This window comes from Ammospiza caudacuta, chromosome 5 (assembly GCF_027887145.1).
Source record: "Ammospiza caudacuta isolate bAmmCau1 chromosome 5, bAmmCau1.pri, whole genome shotgun sequence".
In the NCBI taxonomy this organism is placed as follows: domain Eukaryota; kingdom Metazoa; phylum Chordata; class Aves; order Passeriformes; family Passerellidae; genus Ammospiza; species Ammospiza caudacuta.
The window spans coordinates 65,087,406-65,104,933 of record NC_080597.1 but is presented as its reverse complement, the minus strand read 5'-3'; the positions used below and the strand labels follow the sequence as shown (position 1 = coordinate 65,104,933).

General features: G+C 35.5%; 1 protein-coding gene across 1 annotated transcript in view; it reads right to left on the bottom strand.

Moving 5' to 3' along the window:
• ORC5 (origin recognition complex subunit 5) overlaps positions 1–17,528 on the bottom strand; it is a 70,685-nt gene that overhangs the window by 40,926 nt on the left and 12,231 nt on the right. The window contains exons 7-14 of the mRNA XM_058805244.1: positions 17,278–17,389; positions 16,793–16,923; positions 15,063–15,111; positions 14,403–14,493; positions 12,209–12,261; positions 9,953–10,065; positions 6,543–6,590; positions 4,262–4,372 (exon numbers count right to left, since the gene is read on the bottom strand). Of these exons, the coding sequence (XP_058661227.1) occupies positions 4,262–4,372; positions 6,543–6,590; positions 9,953–10,065; positions 12,209–12,261; positions 14,403–14,493; positions 15,063–15,111; positions 16,793–16,923; positions 17,278–17,389 (708 nt within the window). The remainder of the gene's footprint in view (positions 1–4,261; positions 4,373–6,542; positions 6,591–9,952; positions 10,066–12,208; positions 12,262–14,402; positions 14,494–15,062; positions 15,112–16,792; positions 16,924–17,277; positions 17,390–17,528) is intronic.

The following is a 17,528-nucleotide window of genomic DNA, read 5'->3' as shown; positions in this document are numbered from 1 at the left end:
GAAAACTATATTCCTCTGGCTCCCTCCAGCTGAAATTATGTTATGTACATCAGTGGTTTGTGTGTTTCTCATAGACCCAGATCATATTGGGGTCTTTGAGAAACACACAAACCACTGAACACACTACTCAATTTACTGAGTAGGCACACTACTGCATTTATTTTAACTTCAGATGAAAAGTTCTTACTCTTTGGATGACAATTTGCAACGCTGTTTATCTTTACAACAGATTGAAAAATTTTAGGTTTGTTAACCTTCATTCCAAATTCTTACACATTTACAACTAGCTAGTTCTATAAATTTGTGATGCTGTTAAGAAAATTCAAATGGTTTTCTTAGATCCAGCATCAAAGAGATAAGTGTCTAATAAATGAAATACAGACTATGTGTAAGAAACCTGATGTGTCTCCATAGACTCATAAACACCCTTCCTAGAAATCTCTGATTGCAAATGCACTAGAGTCAGAAGTCCTAACTATAGAACTATCTGAAAATATTTGCCAAATATAAAGAGTAACATTAAAACCAAACCTGGGATGACCTAATTTTAGGGCATTAAAGTGAAAATGTAAACAAAACCGAAGTTACTGATTAGTTACCTATTTGGTAATTTTCAGCTATTATATACTCTGTGAAGTTATTCTAGGTGTTTTTCCAAATATTCAGTGATGTACTAGCAGAAATAAAATATGCAAAAGTATGCAAGATAAAGGGCTTTGTTCCATTTTACCTTAGATAACATCATAGCTCAAAACTACAAGTAGATCTAATCAATCCTCTTTATGAAAAGCTATTTCACAAGAAAGCAAAAGCAAGATAAAATGCCTAGAAAATGAAAAATGGCCAGGAGAACTGAATTGACTTGAAGCAATTACTGAATGACTTTGGTAGAGGAAAAAACATTGGTTAATTTTGGCTTGTAAACCATAACAACAACATCTACTTCCTCACTGACTGTGATATGAACAGCCCCTACCCTCTTCAATGTAAAATGACCTCATTTAAATTAAATTGGTGCTGATAATTCTTGACCAATGTGTGCATAAATTCATTTGTGTCCTATACTAAGGCACATTTTTATGAAGAGCATTATGTTGTATTTCTGTCTATTTTCTATGGGAAACCTAAAATGAAATACTACTCTTACACAAACTAGGACTGAATACTCTCAGAACCTTTGCAGAATGCACTTTGAGCAAGCTTTACAAAGTTTCTTTGTATCCCTCCATTCTGCTGTAATTGCCCTTGGACACAATGAATATTTCTGCACATTGGATCCATATGGAGACACAAACAATACTCCTGGTTGTTCCTGCTGTACCAAGCAAGGAAACTCTAAGACTTCTGTTGTTGTAGGATGCAGACTGCACACCCAGAGTCACACAGCTTTCAGCATTGTGTGAAAGTGCACTTTCATCCTTTCACCATTTTCTCCGTATTTTACCTTTTAGAACACTTCAGCCCCATACTCAGCCATACATACAAAGCCATACTCAGCCAGAGACCATCAACTGTGCAAGTTCTCACAGAATGTACTGTGACTGCAATATCATCTTCAATCTGTTAAATTATTACACAAAATTGTGTCTGAAGACAAACATTTTAAGAACTCATCCTCTCAAATGCCTCCAGAAATCAATAGTTCTCTAACTTCCATCTCCTTGGTTTAAAAAATAAGCAAATAAACTTCAATTCAGTAACCTGTTAAACTAATACACAATGTGCTAAAAAAATAGTATTGTGACAAATTAATAAGAAAAATAGTGAATTTTCTGGATAAAAATGAACACTGGGAATATCTCAAACGAATACAAACAATTCAAGTACGTACTGAGATGAAGATGCTATAATTAAAACCTCCAAACCTTCCATTAACTTTGTCTCAAAAAAACCTTACTGGATGTGTGCAAAGTTTGATTAAAAAGAGCACAAACCCAAGAGAAATTACAACTTTTAAGGGAGCAACTAAAAAATTACCATTTGCAGAAGTGGAAAATTGCTTCCCTTAACACCCTCTGCTATTCTTTTGTACTAGTTAGTGAGGAAGACCAAAATACTGTAAAATACTGTTATATAAGTGAGAAAGTTAAAAAATGAATGGGTCCAATTCTATCTCCTGTAACCTACTTACAGCAAGAAGCTACAGCAGAAGTTTTTTAGTTTTGTATTGGTTGCAAAGATCACACTTGCAAAACAAACATGCTAACACTTGATTTGAAAAAAGGTATGAGACCATTTTAAAGACTATGATATTTAAAGGCAAAAGATTAAGATTCAAATTTTAAGTTGAAAATCTATTTAGAAAAACTAAACATTTTCAATAAAACCTACCATTAAGAGGAAAAATGAAATTTTGCTGCTCATTAGCACAGAAGTTTCACTTTTGAAAAGCTAATAACCAAAATTTTCATGTGAATAGAAAGTATACAGAAAAACAAGCAATAAGAAATACCACAAAATCAGCAAGTGACAGATCTTAAAGCAGCTGCCAGTCCTTCTTGAATCTTGACTGTGATTGTTGACCAACTTTAAAGCTAAGGCATGCTATTTTCTGATAGTACATGAGGAGAATTAATGTGTATTTGTTTCATGTACAGCCTTTGAGTTTACAAATTAAAAAGCACATAAAATTAATCATGAGTCAGTTAAGAAGCCAAATATTTGACATAAATATTTTAAATTTCTGTATCATTTTATTATTATTTCCATGCTGATCACACAAACAAAATATTTAAGATTGTGTTATTTAACAGTAAAATGTATCAGTACTGACAAGGATAAGACAGGTCCTAAATATTTTCTTTGAAAAATATATTTACAGAATAACCAATAACAAAAAATCACTGAAATACAAATTGTTTTCAACTATTCAAGAAAGAAAAGCAATTAAATATTATGCCTAGTTTAAACTACTTTCCAAACCTATTTTAAATTCTGTTGCATTTCTTATTATTTTGCAGTGGACACTTCAATATTTTAAATTAAAATTTAATGTAAAAATTGCTTTATAACTAAAAATACTCTTAAATAATTTATAAAATTGAATTATTGTGTAAACATATTTTATTTCAAATTCTTTGTCCTAACGTGGTTAAGATTATATACAATTTTTTAATATCGGTATAGCTTAATCTCCAGATATTCAGAAAATAAAGAATTACAACTATTCTTTGATAACACTGCCATCTAGTGCAAACTCTAAATCAGAACAAAGTATTTAATTGAACTTGTAAATTCTGTAATTTAGCCTAAGGTGGAACTATAATATGTACAAATTGTGGCTTCAGTACTACTTAACTGTACATTGGAATACTGGCTTTTGTTCTCTTACCTGGAATAACTGTAAAATATGCAGCTACACTAATTTTGAAAATATACTGTAAAATACTGTTATATAATACATTCACATTTAGTGTGTATCAAAATGCTTTTGATAGCCAAAAATAAGAGAATACACAACTCACATCCTAAAAAATAAACACTTATGTTCCAAGAATTTTACATGAATGCATAAAATAAACTGAAATATTACCTGGTTAAATCTGATAGCTAACAGGGAAAGGTGGGAAATATTTCAGTAAGCAAATTACAACTGGAAAGAAGGAAGAAATTGAGAATTTCTAAGGTGGAAATGACATCCAAGAATCAAACTGATAGTAGAAAATCATCTTTACTTACACAGAATTGGTCAATATACACTTGACAAACCCAGAGGTCTTGAGAAACCACTGGATTTACTTAATTCCACTCACTTCTACAGCTATGCTGCCATCTAGTGAAACAGGATACTCACTCTTCTCTGCAAGACTTACATTTTGTCCAAATGGAGAACAGTAGGTTCATGTACCACACAAACACTGTTCACCTGTAAGCACCTTATTCCCTCTGCTGCTTCTTCACAGCTACATTTTTGTAGCAATGTGTGCAACAATGTGACTAATTTTGGCTATGGGACAGTGAACATTTAAACACCTAACCAGAAATGCAAACAGACTTCAGGGAGAAACCAGGGAACTGATCAGTACAGACCACAGCCCAGGACCAGGGAAAAGTTACCTATTAGCAGATTTCAGACTATTAGATAAAGTACTGGATTCACAGCTACTAATAGAGATAAATATTACTCTGAACCTTAGATTTAAATCACCTGTTGTGGTTGTTTTTTCATTTCATTTAATTAGAATTCTGACTTAAAAAACAGTTAAAACTTGGTGAATTCCAGACACTAAAAAGCAAATAAAAAAAGTAAGTACACACTCACCTGGGAAAATATATTTGCAGTTGGAGCAACTCTGTTGTCCACAATACTATATAATATTGCTAACAATCTGTCCAGGGGAAATGGCTTTGGCCCAAGTAGGTGATTGCTGGTCTGCAACAAAAACAACACTTTTTCACCCATTTCTTAATTCCCTGGAGTACTACATGATGTTATTCCTTTGGTCTCTAGGGAGGCACTATGATTCAGTAGTGTTTCATACAGCCTACTTACACATAATGGAATACACTGAATACATGTTTATTGATCAAGATATAGAAAGATTTATTTAACGTGGCAAGGGTTCAAATTGCAGAATAAAAAGGAACATTTCTGAGCAGTAACAGAGGATCTTATGCCAAATTTCCTGTCAGTAGATTTATACATTTACTTTTGTTTAATGACCTTGCCCAGTTTAAGGAATGAAGAGGAAAGGCTATGTTTTTTTATGGCATTCAAAGAATCACAGAATGGCTTGTGTTGGTAGGGAGCTTAAAGATTTCTTCCAAAGAAGGAGAACAAAACTGGTCAGAGTATTCCAGAGGCAAGGCAAAGAGTGTGGGTAACACTCACAGTGCACACACCTCCCACAGGTTCAGCTGGTTAAAACAAAGACTTCAGATGCCTGAGCCCAAGGCAACTGTGTTATCAGAACAGCAGATTTGCTCAGCCTCGCATCTACAGAGCTCTTGTGCATCATGCACACCCCACACCTCAGCTGACACCAATGGCCATTTCAGGCATTATGGATTATTGTATGCAGTAGCATTGCATTCACTTCAATTCAAAGAAATACCAAGTCCTGATTGTTCAATGCTAAGCATTTTCAAAAGAACCAATTCTGCAAAAAGGAAATGTACAGTTTATAAGGCAGAACTGGGCAGTACTCCCACTCAGGGAGTATAGTTAGGACTACAGAGATTTATGACCCACACTTCCAAAAGTTCTTCCAAGGGAAATACTTGTTTTATTTTAAGTTTGTGTTTAATTCTCTCTACTTTGACATCCAGTTGCCTTTTTTGTAGAGTACATTGATTTATTCTTACTAGCAGAGCAGCCAAGATTAAATAGGATTTTCAACAGAAAGTTTGTTTCAAAATGCTTCTGGGAAAGAACATCTCAAATATACCACCAGCACCTCTGTGGCATTAGCCATCAGTAAGACACAACCACTCATTTCTTCAGCAAAATCAAATGTTATTTCCAACACATGTTTTAAGTTTTCAAATCCAGGAGGTGTCCCCAAAGCTACCTCTTGGCTAACAAAGCAAGCAGTGTGAAAAATCATGGAAACACATGGCCAAAAATAGATTCACCAGGAAGATCTCTCACTTATCACTGGAAAAGCATCATTCCAGGCCAACCAAGCAAAGAAACCAAGCAAATGCTGCTTTTATCAGCAACAGGGCAATTAATAGAATAGTAAGTCAGTTTCTTCCCCCAATTCACAAGATTGATTTTTTCTAGTAAAAAAACCCCACAGCCTCTGGACTGACACAATTGTGATTCACAAAATAGATTTTTAGTCTTGCTATTTCTAAAGTTTTAAGGAAGGATTTATTTCATCTAATGTCAGCTTCCTGCCAAGCAGGTACAGACAGCCAAACCAGTTTCTGCAGCTCCAAGTATAGCCACTAGAAATCTAATCAATACAATTTGTGGTGCAATTCATCTGCCTGAACACAGAACCTGCTTCAGTAAGAGCCAAATCACAACCCTCACTGCAATGACTGCATTGACTGACTCTGCATGGGCTATAAATGTTTTAGATGCAGGCACCCACAAGAGTTAGGTGAATCTGATCTGTAAATCAGTCTTCAGACAAGCTTCTCTGGGCAAAGGTATATTGCCATAAACTGTCACACCAACTGAAGCAAATGAGTCTATTTATAACACCGCATCTGTAATTGTTTATCCCTATATTTCAATTTCCCCCATTATAGAAATCTTTGTATAAAAATTCTTTAAAGAATATAAAAATATTTTTGAGAGAAATGCTGATTCTTGGCAGCTCCACTTATTATGTCCTTTAACTAGCTTTATTAAACACACTTTGCTGCACACAAAAATATGGCTATGGGAGAAAATTTTGTTACAGTTTTAATAAAATGTCTGTATCTCACAGAAATTTGTAGCATACAAAACAAGTGCACCAAAAATTGTTACTTCTGCAGTTCTTATGTTTCTACAGTAATCAATAACACAAAATGTAATACAAACCCACAAGTACAGTGGAAAGAAAATACTTGCTGCCAAGCTCAGCTTAGAAGGATAAAATACATACCTTCTCATGCTTCTTCATGAAGTTGGTCTTTCTAATTTTCCCATGATGCTGCAAACAACAGACAAGAGCAAAGATAATTAAAATAGTTAATAAATAATGTATACACTACAAATAGGAGTATGTTACTCTAGGTCAACTTCTTTACTACATTTCCAGTATTTGCCTTTGATGTTACTACCAAACATTCTTACTAGAAGCCCTAAAATTACACTTGCCCAGCTTCTTGCTTCATCTTGTCCCAAGTGCTGCAAAGCCAAAACACAACATGTTAATATTTTTTGGTGAAATGGATAAGTTGTTTTTTTTTTTACTCAGGAACTGATGAGGTAGTAAAAACTGGTTGGCAATATGACTTCATGCTATCATCTTCCTCATAGCCTCAATCATCTAATAAAAAAGACAGATGATGACTATCATGATTTTAAAAATGTATCCATGTATAAATCCACCAGAGTTGTCACCTTTTATTGACCTTATTTCAGAATTTGGATGCTACAAAAGTTGGCAGAATGACAACCAGGAATTTAATCAATACAATACAAAGGTAGTTCAAGGTTCTTGAGCTAAATGACAAAAGGAAGGAATAGGGGAGGGTGAAGGGGTAGGGGTGGGTGGTGAAGAAATGCAATGTAATTTAAAGCTGCACATTTTAAAAATTGTCTTTAAAAAGGAAGGACTATTGAAAGAAAATAGCCAAGTGCTCTTGGATCTCAGCTAAAAATGTGAGGGCAAGATAAGGGCAGAAGTATAGTAAACAATGTTACAAATGAATGGATTAAAAAAAATAATCCAAGAGACATGAAGGATGACGTGTAAGTGATGTAAAATGACTGAAGAGGTGCAATAATTGTTAAACATAGTTAAGTGCTATTTCTCAAAATATCACCTGATCAGTTCTTCCTTCTTCCACAGCCCTGAGAAGTATACCTTATTAATATACCTTATAAGCATGCTCAATGAATCAGGGAAAAAAGCTCAAAGGAATTATTTTTTCATTTAAATGTTTAAAATCTTATACTTAGTATTTGTGGCCATCAATACTCAGCCACATCAAAATTATCTTAGTAAATGTGGCTTTACTTGAAAGACTTACGCAGAGCTAAACAGTAGAGAGGGCTTAGGTGCAATTCACATGATTTACCTGATTAGAAAAATTAGCTAATTCAGCTAATACATATCAAACACAATTAGAGACAGCAAAGCAATCATTTCATCATGCCTTTGAAAAATTGACTGCAGTGCTAACCATGACCTTTTAGAGAGGAAAGTGATCAAGCCTGAGGTTACACAGAATGCTTTGGATGGAGCACAACAAACTGGGATCTCCATATGGTATATATGGTATCCTGTTTCTGTTCAAGCACACAACCCCATGTAATTCAGAGCTAATTTTCAATTAGCTTTTAATGCTGTTTTCTCTAAGGACTTCCTAGATAAATACTCCTATTCTTTCCTGCTTTAAAGAGTTCCAAACCAGCTTTGTTTTTTTCTCTCCATCTACTGCAAAGTTCTTGAATTTTCACAGAACCAAAGGAATGGTGCCAACTATCACTTTCCTACTCTGCTGGGCTGTTAGCACTCCAGGCTGCCCCAAACTGTGACTATTTCAGCTGTAGTATAGCCTAGCATCTACAGAGTAGTGCAGATGAGCAACTCAGTGACCATCCTTTTGTTTGCATTCCTTTTGCTTCTTTTAGTCCTTAGTTAAATCACTCCAGAAGATACTTTTCTGTCATCTATTCTGAATCTCACTACCAACCTGATAAAAATCATATTCTACTTCCACTGTTCACATCAGTCATAAAAATATTGAGCTTGAAACCCCCTCAAAAGTGTTGGTTTTGTTGGGCTTTGAGATGCAGCTATTTCTGAAGTTCAATTTTAGACCTGATGAAGGGCTAACTGATATGCAACACATGAAGGAAAATGGTGACTTTTGCTTCACCAGTTCTTTGGAAAAAAAATACCTGATAGAAATACCTTCCTGACCCCTGCTTCAAAAACCTTAGAAATTCATGTTTATTGTACAAAACTTTAATACAGTTCACGTGCAAGAGTGGAAACTCATGCAGAGATACTACAAAGGAGAAAGGAAAAAAACCTAAACTGAAAAGGTTGTTCAGAGAACACAAGGAAGATGTGGCACTTTTTTGTACATGTTCTACAGACTTGACTCTTGCATGCTCTCCTGTTTCTGTGTAGAAACATTTCTTCAGCAAAAAAACTCTAACAAAGAAAATGCTCCAGCCAAGTGCAAAGAACAAGGCTTGCCTATAAAGAAAATTTGCCTATCTACACTTACTACAAGTAACCCTTCACTCAGGAAAGGAGTCAATAGAAGGGAGAAACACCTATAGCTTTCAGTAAGATCATATCACAGTTTAAACTGAAAACATACTAACATTTCATCACTAGAAACTGCAGTAACTTCTGAAAATGTGTATCTATGATTTTTTTTGAAGAGGGAATAATATTTTTACAAATTTGTCTTGCCCTCATTTTCTTTAATTGCTTACACCTATCCATCACAAATGCCATGTATTTATACACACAGGCATATATTAAATACATACTGTAATAGTTGGTAAAATGCATAGAAAGCCCAACTGCCTGATCACTTTTCTGATACTTGTCTTCCCACCTACATTTTGTCAAATAACCCAAAATGAGGCAATGAGGCAGGCTTGAGGAGCTTGAAGATCCCGGGTCAGGAAGAGACATAAAACAACAACTCATGGCACCACAGCACTTGTCTGCAGTATGACAACAACTTAGCTCACAGGAAAAAAAGAAGAAAAAAAGAAGGAAAAACCCATCAACATGTACATGGCAAGAACTATCAGAAAATTATCTTTAGCCCAGGAGCTGGTAGTAACAATTAACACATCCATCCTAAAACATGCATTACCACCATTTCAACACAACACATACCAGCTAATGTAACCACACCTCCTGAAAAAGCAACTGCTTGTATGTTTCTGTTCCAAAAACTCAGAACTCCATAAAAAAACCTAACAGAGTTATAAGTCATTTTATCTCATTAAAGGCCAAGGCAGTTTTGGTTTGTACCTTACTCTGAAATTTAAGTGTAGCTTATATCTCAGGACACTGTGGTCACTCCACTAAAATCTTGTCAAAACAAGCTGTATCAACTCAGAAAAGCAAAGAACAGTGCTCATGCTGTAACAGCTTTATGCATAATTTGACATGAAGAATTTGGATTTATTAGACATTTAAATCACTCAGTGATCATCACCAATCACAGTATATGTTCTACAGTAAAGCTGCTCATCAAATCAAATGAAGTGCACACAGAAACAGAGCTCAAAACAAACAGCTGAAGAGTTTTAAACCATGAAATTCAGTATGCAGGAATCCAGTTAACAGCACTAAGACATGAATTTTGTTACCTTAAGAAAGAATCTCTTATCTGTCCTAACAGGATTGTAGGAGGCAAGGTAAGCAGCTATTAGAAGAAATTTGGAGTAATAAGGCAGTTCCACATGGGTATGTGCAGAAAGTCCTATAAAATAAACAAACAGTTCATGAGTTAACCAAAACTCAGCCTGAACATCCACAGACTTCAAATTAAACATCCCTGCATTCATTTTCTTTTCCTTCTCTCCTGCTCTAGTGCCATAACTAAATAAGTATGACTTTCTCAGCCCCATTACAACAGATGCAAACTCAGGGAAGGGCCAAGGAGCATGACACAAAGGTAACATTCTGCAACCTTTCAGACTCTCAGCAACTGCACTTGAAGCATCAGGGATTCATAAATCTTCTGGGAAAAAAAAGATATAAATAATTCCCGGCTACTTTCTTTTAAGGGAATCCTCCTGACAAACAAGGCAGATGAAGTGATACTTTTCTGTATAGTGAACCTATACAACTGTAAGTTTTTTCAAGATTCAACCTTTAGGCTCCTCTAGACCATCAAACAGCTTGTCCAGGAACAAGGCTGGCACGGTGAAGAAAGCAGCAGTGCTGCACTTCTGATAAATAGTTCATCTGTGATAAATTATTTTTAGTCACTGTTCTATTTCCTACAGAAAATGTTTAAAAAATTTTAAACTTCAACCAGTTGACTCTGCCTCCTTGTATACGTGTATACCTAATTAAGATTAAACACAGATATTAAAATCCACAAAAAACTACAGTATAGTGAATACCTGCTTACCCTCTTTTTGAGAGGAACTCAAAGTACTTTTACTTTGTAATTTTTATCCTTACAGTCCCTTGCTCTTGTTTTACATGCTTATGTATAAGGATCATCAAACCACCCTTCATCAGCTGGCTAATTACAGAAATTAAAGGGTCTCTCTTGTGCCCTCTGCTTACACTTTTTACTTCAACAGTTTCTTGTTCTGTGAATCACCTGTGTCCTTATGCTTTAATCCTCAAATATCAGCAAATAAAGATTAAAGAATTAAACATGTTAAAAGTTATTATTTAGGATGCACAGTATAGGGAAAGGCATCCTAAATGACTGCTAATAATGATTTCCTCTCACATAAGCATAAAAGAACAGCAGTTTTAGTTTCACTCATAATTAAGAGATTCTCTTGTACTGCAAGCTATTTATAACATGCAACACCAAATAATCTCTTGCAGACAGACAATTTAGTTTAACACAAAAACATCTGGTTTTTCTCCATTCTTCTGGTCAGCCAATATTGCAGCACACACTGAACTATTTGATGATTTACACCTTTATTAGAGTTAGAATTTTATTTACTACAACCACTTCTCAAGCATATTGCTATCGAACGCTGTTTGAACAATATGAAATTTTTGCCTACTACATACACTAATAAAAATGCATTTAAAATGAAGTTTCCCTTTATGGGGTTGTCAGGTGCAAAATATTTCATGATCATCTGGGAGAGTGTTTATTAAGGACACTTTGAACCAAACTCCTTTGGTCAAAAATGTTGAAAATTCACCAATCATAAACCAAACATAGGAAACAGTCTGATGATTGCAGTTATCTCAAAGAATTGTCATGACAAATAGTATAAAAAATGGTCCCTAAACAAAAACTGGTCAAAAGACCATGACCAACTGACATCACCTGCAAAATGTTTCAGTATTCCTTCTAAATTCTAAATGAAGGCTGACAAATATATTAAGATTCAACTTTCCAGCCTGCCTAAAGTAAAAAACCAACAAAGGTCTACTTGTCCAAGGAAAGAACATAGAGAAAGAACACTTGCATTTCTGACACTTCTATTTGCAAGAAATCTGGACCAGGACAGGTGTTTTGTTTAGGAATGTGCTAATTTGGTGCAATACACCAGGTACAACATTCTCTTCTCCCCACTTGGACAATTCTGCCAGTTGGCACACAGAGGTTTGACCACCAGGGTTCAGGCCATTCCTCACCCATTCTGACATATAAAATACTGATGTAAAGAAGACTGCTTTTACCTGCAAAGGATATTAGGAAAGGTTACTCCTGATATATATGAAAGGGAAGAAACATTTCTTTGTAGAACACCTCAAAGAACAATAATTACCCTGAACTGTAAGTGAATACCAACAGGTAGATTTGTCTGTGTGGTTTCATTCACATGTTCTCAGGTGACAATGACCAAGTGGAACCAAAAAGCACATTTCACATCATTTCACATCACACACCCCTCCACAGTTACTGTGTTTGATACCTTTCAGTTGCCCAGGCTCTCCACCATCATGCTGCAAACGCTCCCACTGTGAGCTGAAAGACAGACAATGCAAATACATAAAGATCTGCACAGTATTTGACAGTCTTTTAGAGAAAGCTACTTGCTTGATATATTCTAATTTTGTGACACTGGCTAGGATACAGCTAGTGAGAGAATAATTTAAAATACATGGTCTCACTGTCTCACATGTAAATGCTAATAATCTGCAGACTATGTATTTAATTCAAAAAGCAAAAAATAATGTTAGATTAAGGCATAAGAGATCCAATTGGAAAATACCTATTTCCTCCCATCCAAATACCATCAGTAAGCAAACATCCACAGCGTTCCAAGTTTCAAGAATAATGCAGAACTGCATAAAAAGTAAAAACACCAATAGTTTTAATTCTTTTCAATCTGCTTAGTAACTGTCTATATTTGTGAGAAGAATACTATTACTTCATAATGTAATTCTGAAGTCAATGGAAGTCATCAAGATGGATTATTCTGTCAGTGAAAAATGCCCCCAAGTAGTTTGGTGTTTTCCTAAATAGCAAAAAAAATTCACTTTAAAACTTCCCTAAAGGAATGACATTGCTAGCAATTTCATATTTTGGATCATTCTGTACACAACAAGGGGATTACAAAAAGACAGCTCCTTCAACAAACCTATTTTGGCTTGTTTTTTTAAAGTTCCTCATGAACCGAGTTTATCAGCCCTAAGCCATAACACTGATAAAAACAGTGTAATGGGAGCTCAGGTAATATTTAAATTACAATGAATGACAAAACAACTCATCAGTGAGTTAAGGTTTATCCAATATCTATTTTACAGGCAGGAAAAAGGTTAATTTTCCTTTCAGTTCAGGTAGCACAAAAGCTGATACCAAAGTTCTAGCACTATAAATTACATGGCCAAGAAAAAAAACAGAGTAAGCACAGTTCTGTGGCCAGAAAAACTCATATAGCGATTTTAATTCCTCAAGTACTTACTTAAATCCTAGAACTGTTAGACAGAAAGCTAGAATCTCTAATAAAAATCAAGTCGAGCTCAAATTTATAATCAAAGAACACTGTAGAGGGAAATTACTTATTTGGAAACAATTCACAAGCTATTTTGTACCATAATCTTTTATTACAACCTAATTAGAGTAGGCAATTACACAATATAAAAAGTCAGGAAGATCCCGAGTAGACTGTGTAATGACGATCAATATTGACTATAAATAAATATTTGAGCTAAACAGTAAAATGCTGCATGCTACAGTGAAGTCTGGCTTGAAAAAAGCAAAATCAATTCTCTTTTTGAAGGAATGATCACATCTCTAGAATTTTAGCAAAGACTTCTACTACACACTCAGGTTGTGACCAGAATATTCTATAGCCTCAATGGCATTTAAAGGAACAAAGTCAGTATGTTTTTACCAAGATAAAGAAACCAAGCAATACTGGATGATCTCTCTTCACATAGTGTAACATCAGAATCACTCATCTTAAGGGTGGAGAGAACATTAAACCCAAGCCAGTTATTACCACTGTGAATAAATACCACCATCCTTTTTTCTAGCAGTCTGGCAGCTTACGAAATAAACAAGGAATCTAAAACAATACCAAGAACAATAGCCATTAATAGGAAAGCAGATTTTAATGCTGTCAAAATGGCAATTCCATGTAAGAAAAAAATTGCCCTTGGAGAAGAAAATAAGGGGTCAGAAAGCACAGTCAGCAAACAAACCTGGCTCTATCAAACAAAGCTAAGAAACACAGATACTCAAAATCTGCAATGTCTCAAGAATTTTGAGGCTTGCACACATCCTTGGTACAGTGAGTATCTGGCAAGCTAACACACACAGCAGTGTGTTTTAAACTGTGCCTGTATATTCTGGTGATGGATTCCCATGCTTGGTAGTTTCATACATTACAGAAAATGGATCCAGCATCACTGTAAAGGAGAACAAAACCTGCTGCCACTGCTTTACTTATTGAATCTTTTATATTCTACAAATACCACTTTGTTTAAATCTCCTCCTGAGATATGCTATTTCTAACAGTGTATGGCAAGAAAGAAATGCACATTAAAGAAAAAAGATTACATCTAGCAAAAAAGAAACACTAGCCATGAAACACAGTGAGAGGAAGGCAGTTAAAAACAGCAACTCCAACAAAGCAAACAAGCCTATGCCCTCCAAATTACCTGGATATTTCCCGGAGATAAACAGTCTGCATTGCCTTCTTCAGATGAGGTTCAATGTTTTTCCAGAGTTTGCGGGTGTCACGTTCATTTGCTGCAGCAAGCCAGAATCAACTCTGTTAACATTTAACTCATACACCACCAAAACTCATCCCTGACACCTGAACAGTCACAGCCATGACACAGTCTAACAGCCTGACTCTGACCTGCTGCTTTAGGATGATGCACCATCACCATCCATCCAGCAAGCACATGCTGCCACACGAGGCTGTTTCTCTGTGACTGTTCTGAGATAATCTCAAGATTATCAGCTTGACAAAACCTCTCCTCTTGGTTTCTTTCTTCTCTTAGCTTGACAAAGAAATAACTTATCCCATTACTTTGTCAAAGTCCTGATGGCTGAGTGAGGAGAAAGACTAATAGGAAGCAGGAAAATTTTCAGGGTATTTCCACCTTTGCTTCCTAAAACACCACCACCAAATACCAGGTACTGCTTCTGCTGCAAGTGCTAATGACTGGGTACAACTGGAGTGAGCACTGCTGCTGTGACCTGAGACACCACCGTGCCACCACAGCACAAGGATCAGAGCAAAGTCTTCACCAAAACCCACTGAACAGCACCTGCACTCTCACACACCTCTCAAATTACAGACACAGCCTTACCTTCCCCTCTGACCACTGGCTCACAGTATTTGGCAAAATTGAGCGCTGCCTACAGAAAGCAGAAATGGAACACATTAAAGTACAATCCATCTGATCCAGCTACAGAGTATAACCAGCAGGGTAATTATCTCCTTTGCAAAGCCAACAAATCCTTTTAAGTCAATAATTATGCCACTTGCTTACAAACATTATACTGTCGCAAATGGCAACATTTTTGTACTATAAAATACAAACAGAAGTAATCTATCACAGGTTACATGGCTTTGAGCTCAGCAAGACCTGTTTATCATACTCAGACATTGCATTTTTTTTAACTAACATAATAATTTATCATTATAAATGCAATAAAAATGTTACAATGAATTTTTCTTTCTCCCTTCATTTTCAGATAAAACTTTCCATTCCAGGAGAAGTTCAGCACACTTAAACACAAGCAGAAATGATTTATTTTTTCAAAAATTATTTCTTTAAAAACATGCTAGCATATTCCATATGCAAATTAACTCCTTTTGCCTAAAGTAAGATTAAGAGATTTTTGAGAACACTATAAGCAAGACTTTCTTCTAAAATGTTTTAATCAATATCACACAGAATTTTGTAAAATACCAATCCTCAGAAAAAGATTCTCTTTTTGTCCTACTGCACTTTCATAAATCTCTGTGCTAATATACAAAACTCAAACTGTAACTTCCATATATAAATCTAATAAAATTCCAGAATGTATTATTAATAATCACACATAACAGCATACACATTTAGAGTGTATTAGACACTAAGGAGGTCAGAAGCCTGCATTCAGTTGTGTCTGTCACTATCTTCTATGGAAGAGACTTGCCAACCACCAAGTATTTAGGGTCCAATCACATAAGTATTTTCATAGTGTTGCCCAATCAAACAGTGCATCTAAACCTAATGAAATTCTCATAAGCAGAGCCCTCAAGTACATGTCTGCAAGAACTGTGACCCTGGTTTCCATTTCTGTCTCCAGCAATCTCATTTGCATACAAAACCTGTATGGTTTTATATGAACAGATAAGTTCAGCTGAAATTTAGCAGCATGTTCCTGAGGGAAACACAGGCAGAACATTCAGATCATCTCTGGAGCACTGATTTCTTCACTGATAACATCAAACTTGTAAAATTTCCTCGTACAGGAAATTAAATAATTGGATTAAGATAATGTTGGTAATTGTTAATAAGCTTGTACAAATGTCAACATCAAGTAACTTAATTCTCTTCTGTTAAGCTTGTTTACTATTACATTATGTGGTTAAAACACCTTTTTCTAAGTACTTTCAATTGATTACCAGAAAACTAGACAACACTGGAAGCCCTTTACAGCCACAAAACAACTGCAACTTTTGTTATGGATTTTAAAGGCAGCTACATTTTAAGCTAACACATTCTCAGGAGGGCAAATTTACACCAGATATAAGAAAGACTTTTTTACTATGAAGGTGGTGAGACACTGAAACAGGCTGCCAGAGAAGCTGTGGATGCCCCAGCCCTGGAAGTTTGGAAGGCCAGGCTGGATGAAGCTTTGATCAACCTGCAGAAGGTGTCCCTGCCCATGGCAGGGGAGTTGGAACTTGACCTTTAAGGTCCCTTCCAACCCAAACCATTCTATAATCTCTAATTATTCCTTTGTCCACATTCAACAATAAGTCTAGACTTTCATTTGGAAAAAAGATCACAAAACAAAACAGCAACTCTCAAGAAGCTCATCTCACCAGATGCCGAAGTTCCTTCAGATCCCTACAGACCATGTAGAAGACACCAAGCAAAATATTGATATATGCAGCATAGAAATCTGCAGAATATTCTGGGGGATGATTCTGAGACAAGATCTTCTGCAGATGTCCTGTTTAAACAAAAATAAATTTTGCTGTTTTCAAGCCAACTTAATAAATCGACCACGTTTCTGGAAAAACAAACAATACCCATCACTAAAAAACCCCAACAAAATCCACCAAAAGCTACACTGATTTGAAGAACCAGCAAATGTAATTGAATTAAAACATCCCTTGGAGATGTTCTGGAAAGTGGAAAAAGACAAGATCTTTACAGGTTGTGTGAATACAGACTTGTACATTCCAGTAGCTGTTACATATTCTGGGTTCTGTAAAAGGCACTGATAAACCTGGAAAAAACTTTTGAATGTCCTTTGACAGAGTGTTATATAATCCCCAAAAAGCAGATTAAAAAATGAGTTTACCTATGCTGTAGTCTGGAAAATACATGGTGAATGGCTCAAAGCAGCCAATGTTTGGACGGAACAGTTCCCACACTATTTCACTGAGCAGAATGACTGTCACATTTCTGTCAGTCTACACAGGGAAAGAAAAAACCACATGAGAGAGTGACAAGCAGGGAAATAACAAAAATCCAGTGCATGTTAGAGCATCAATCAAAAAATTATTCTTCTGACTCTTCTGTTTCAAAAATCATTAAATTTAAAGTTTATTT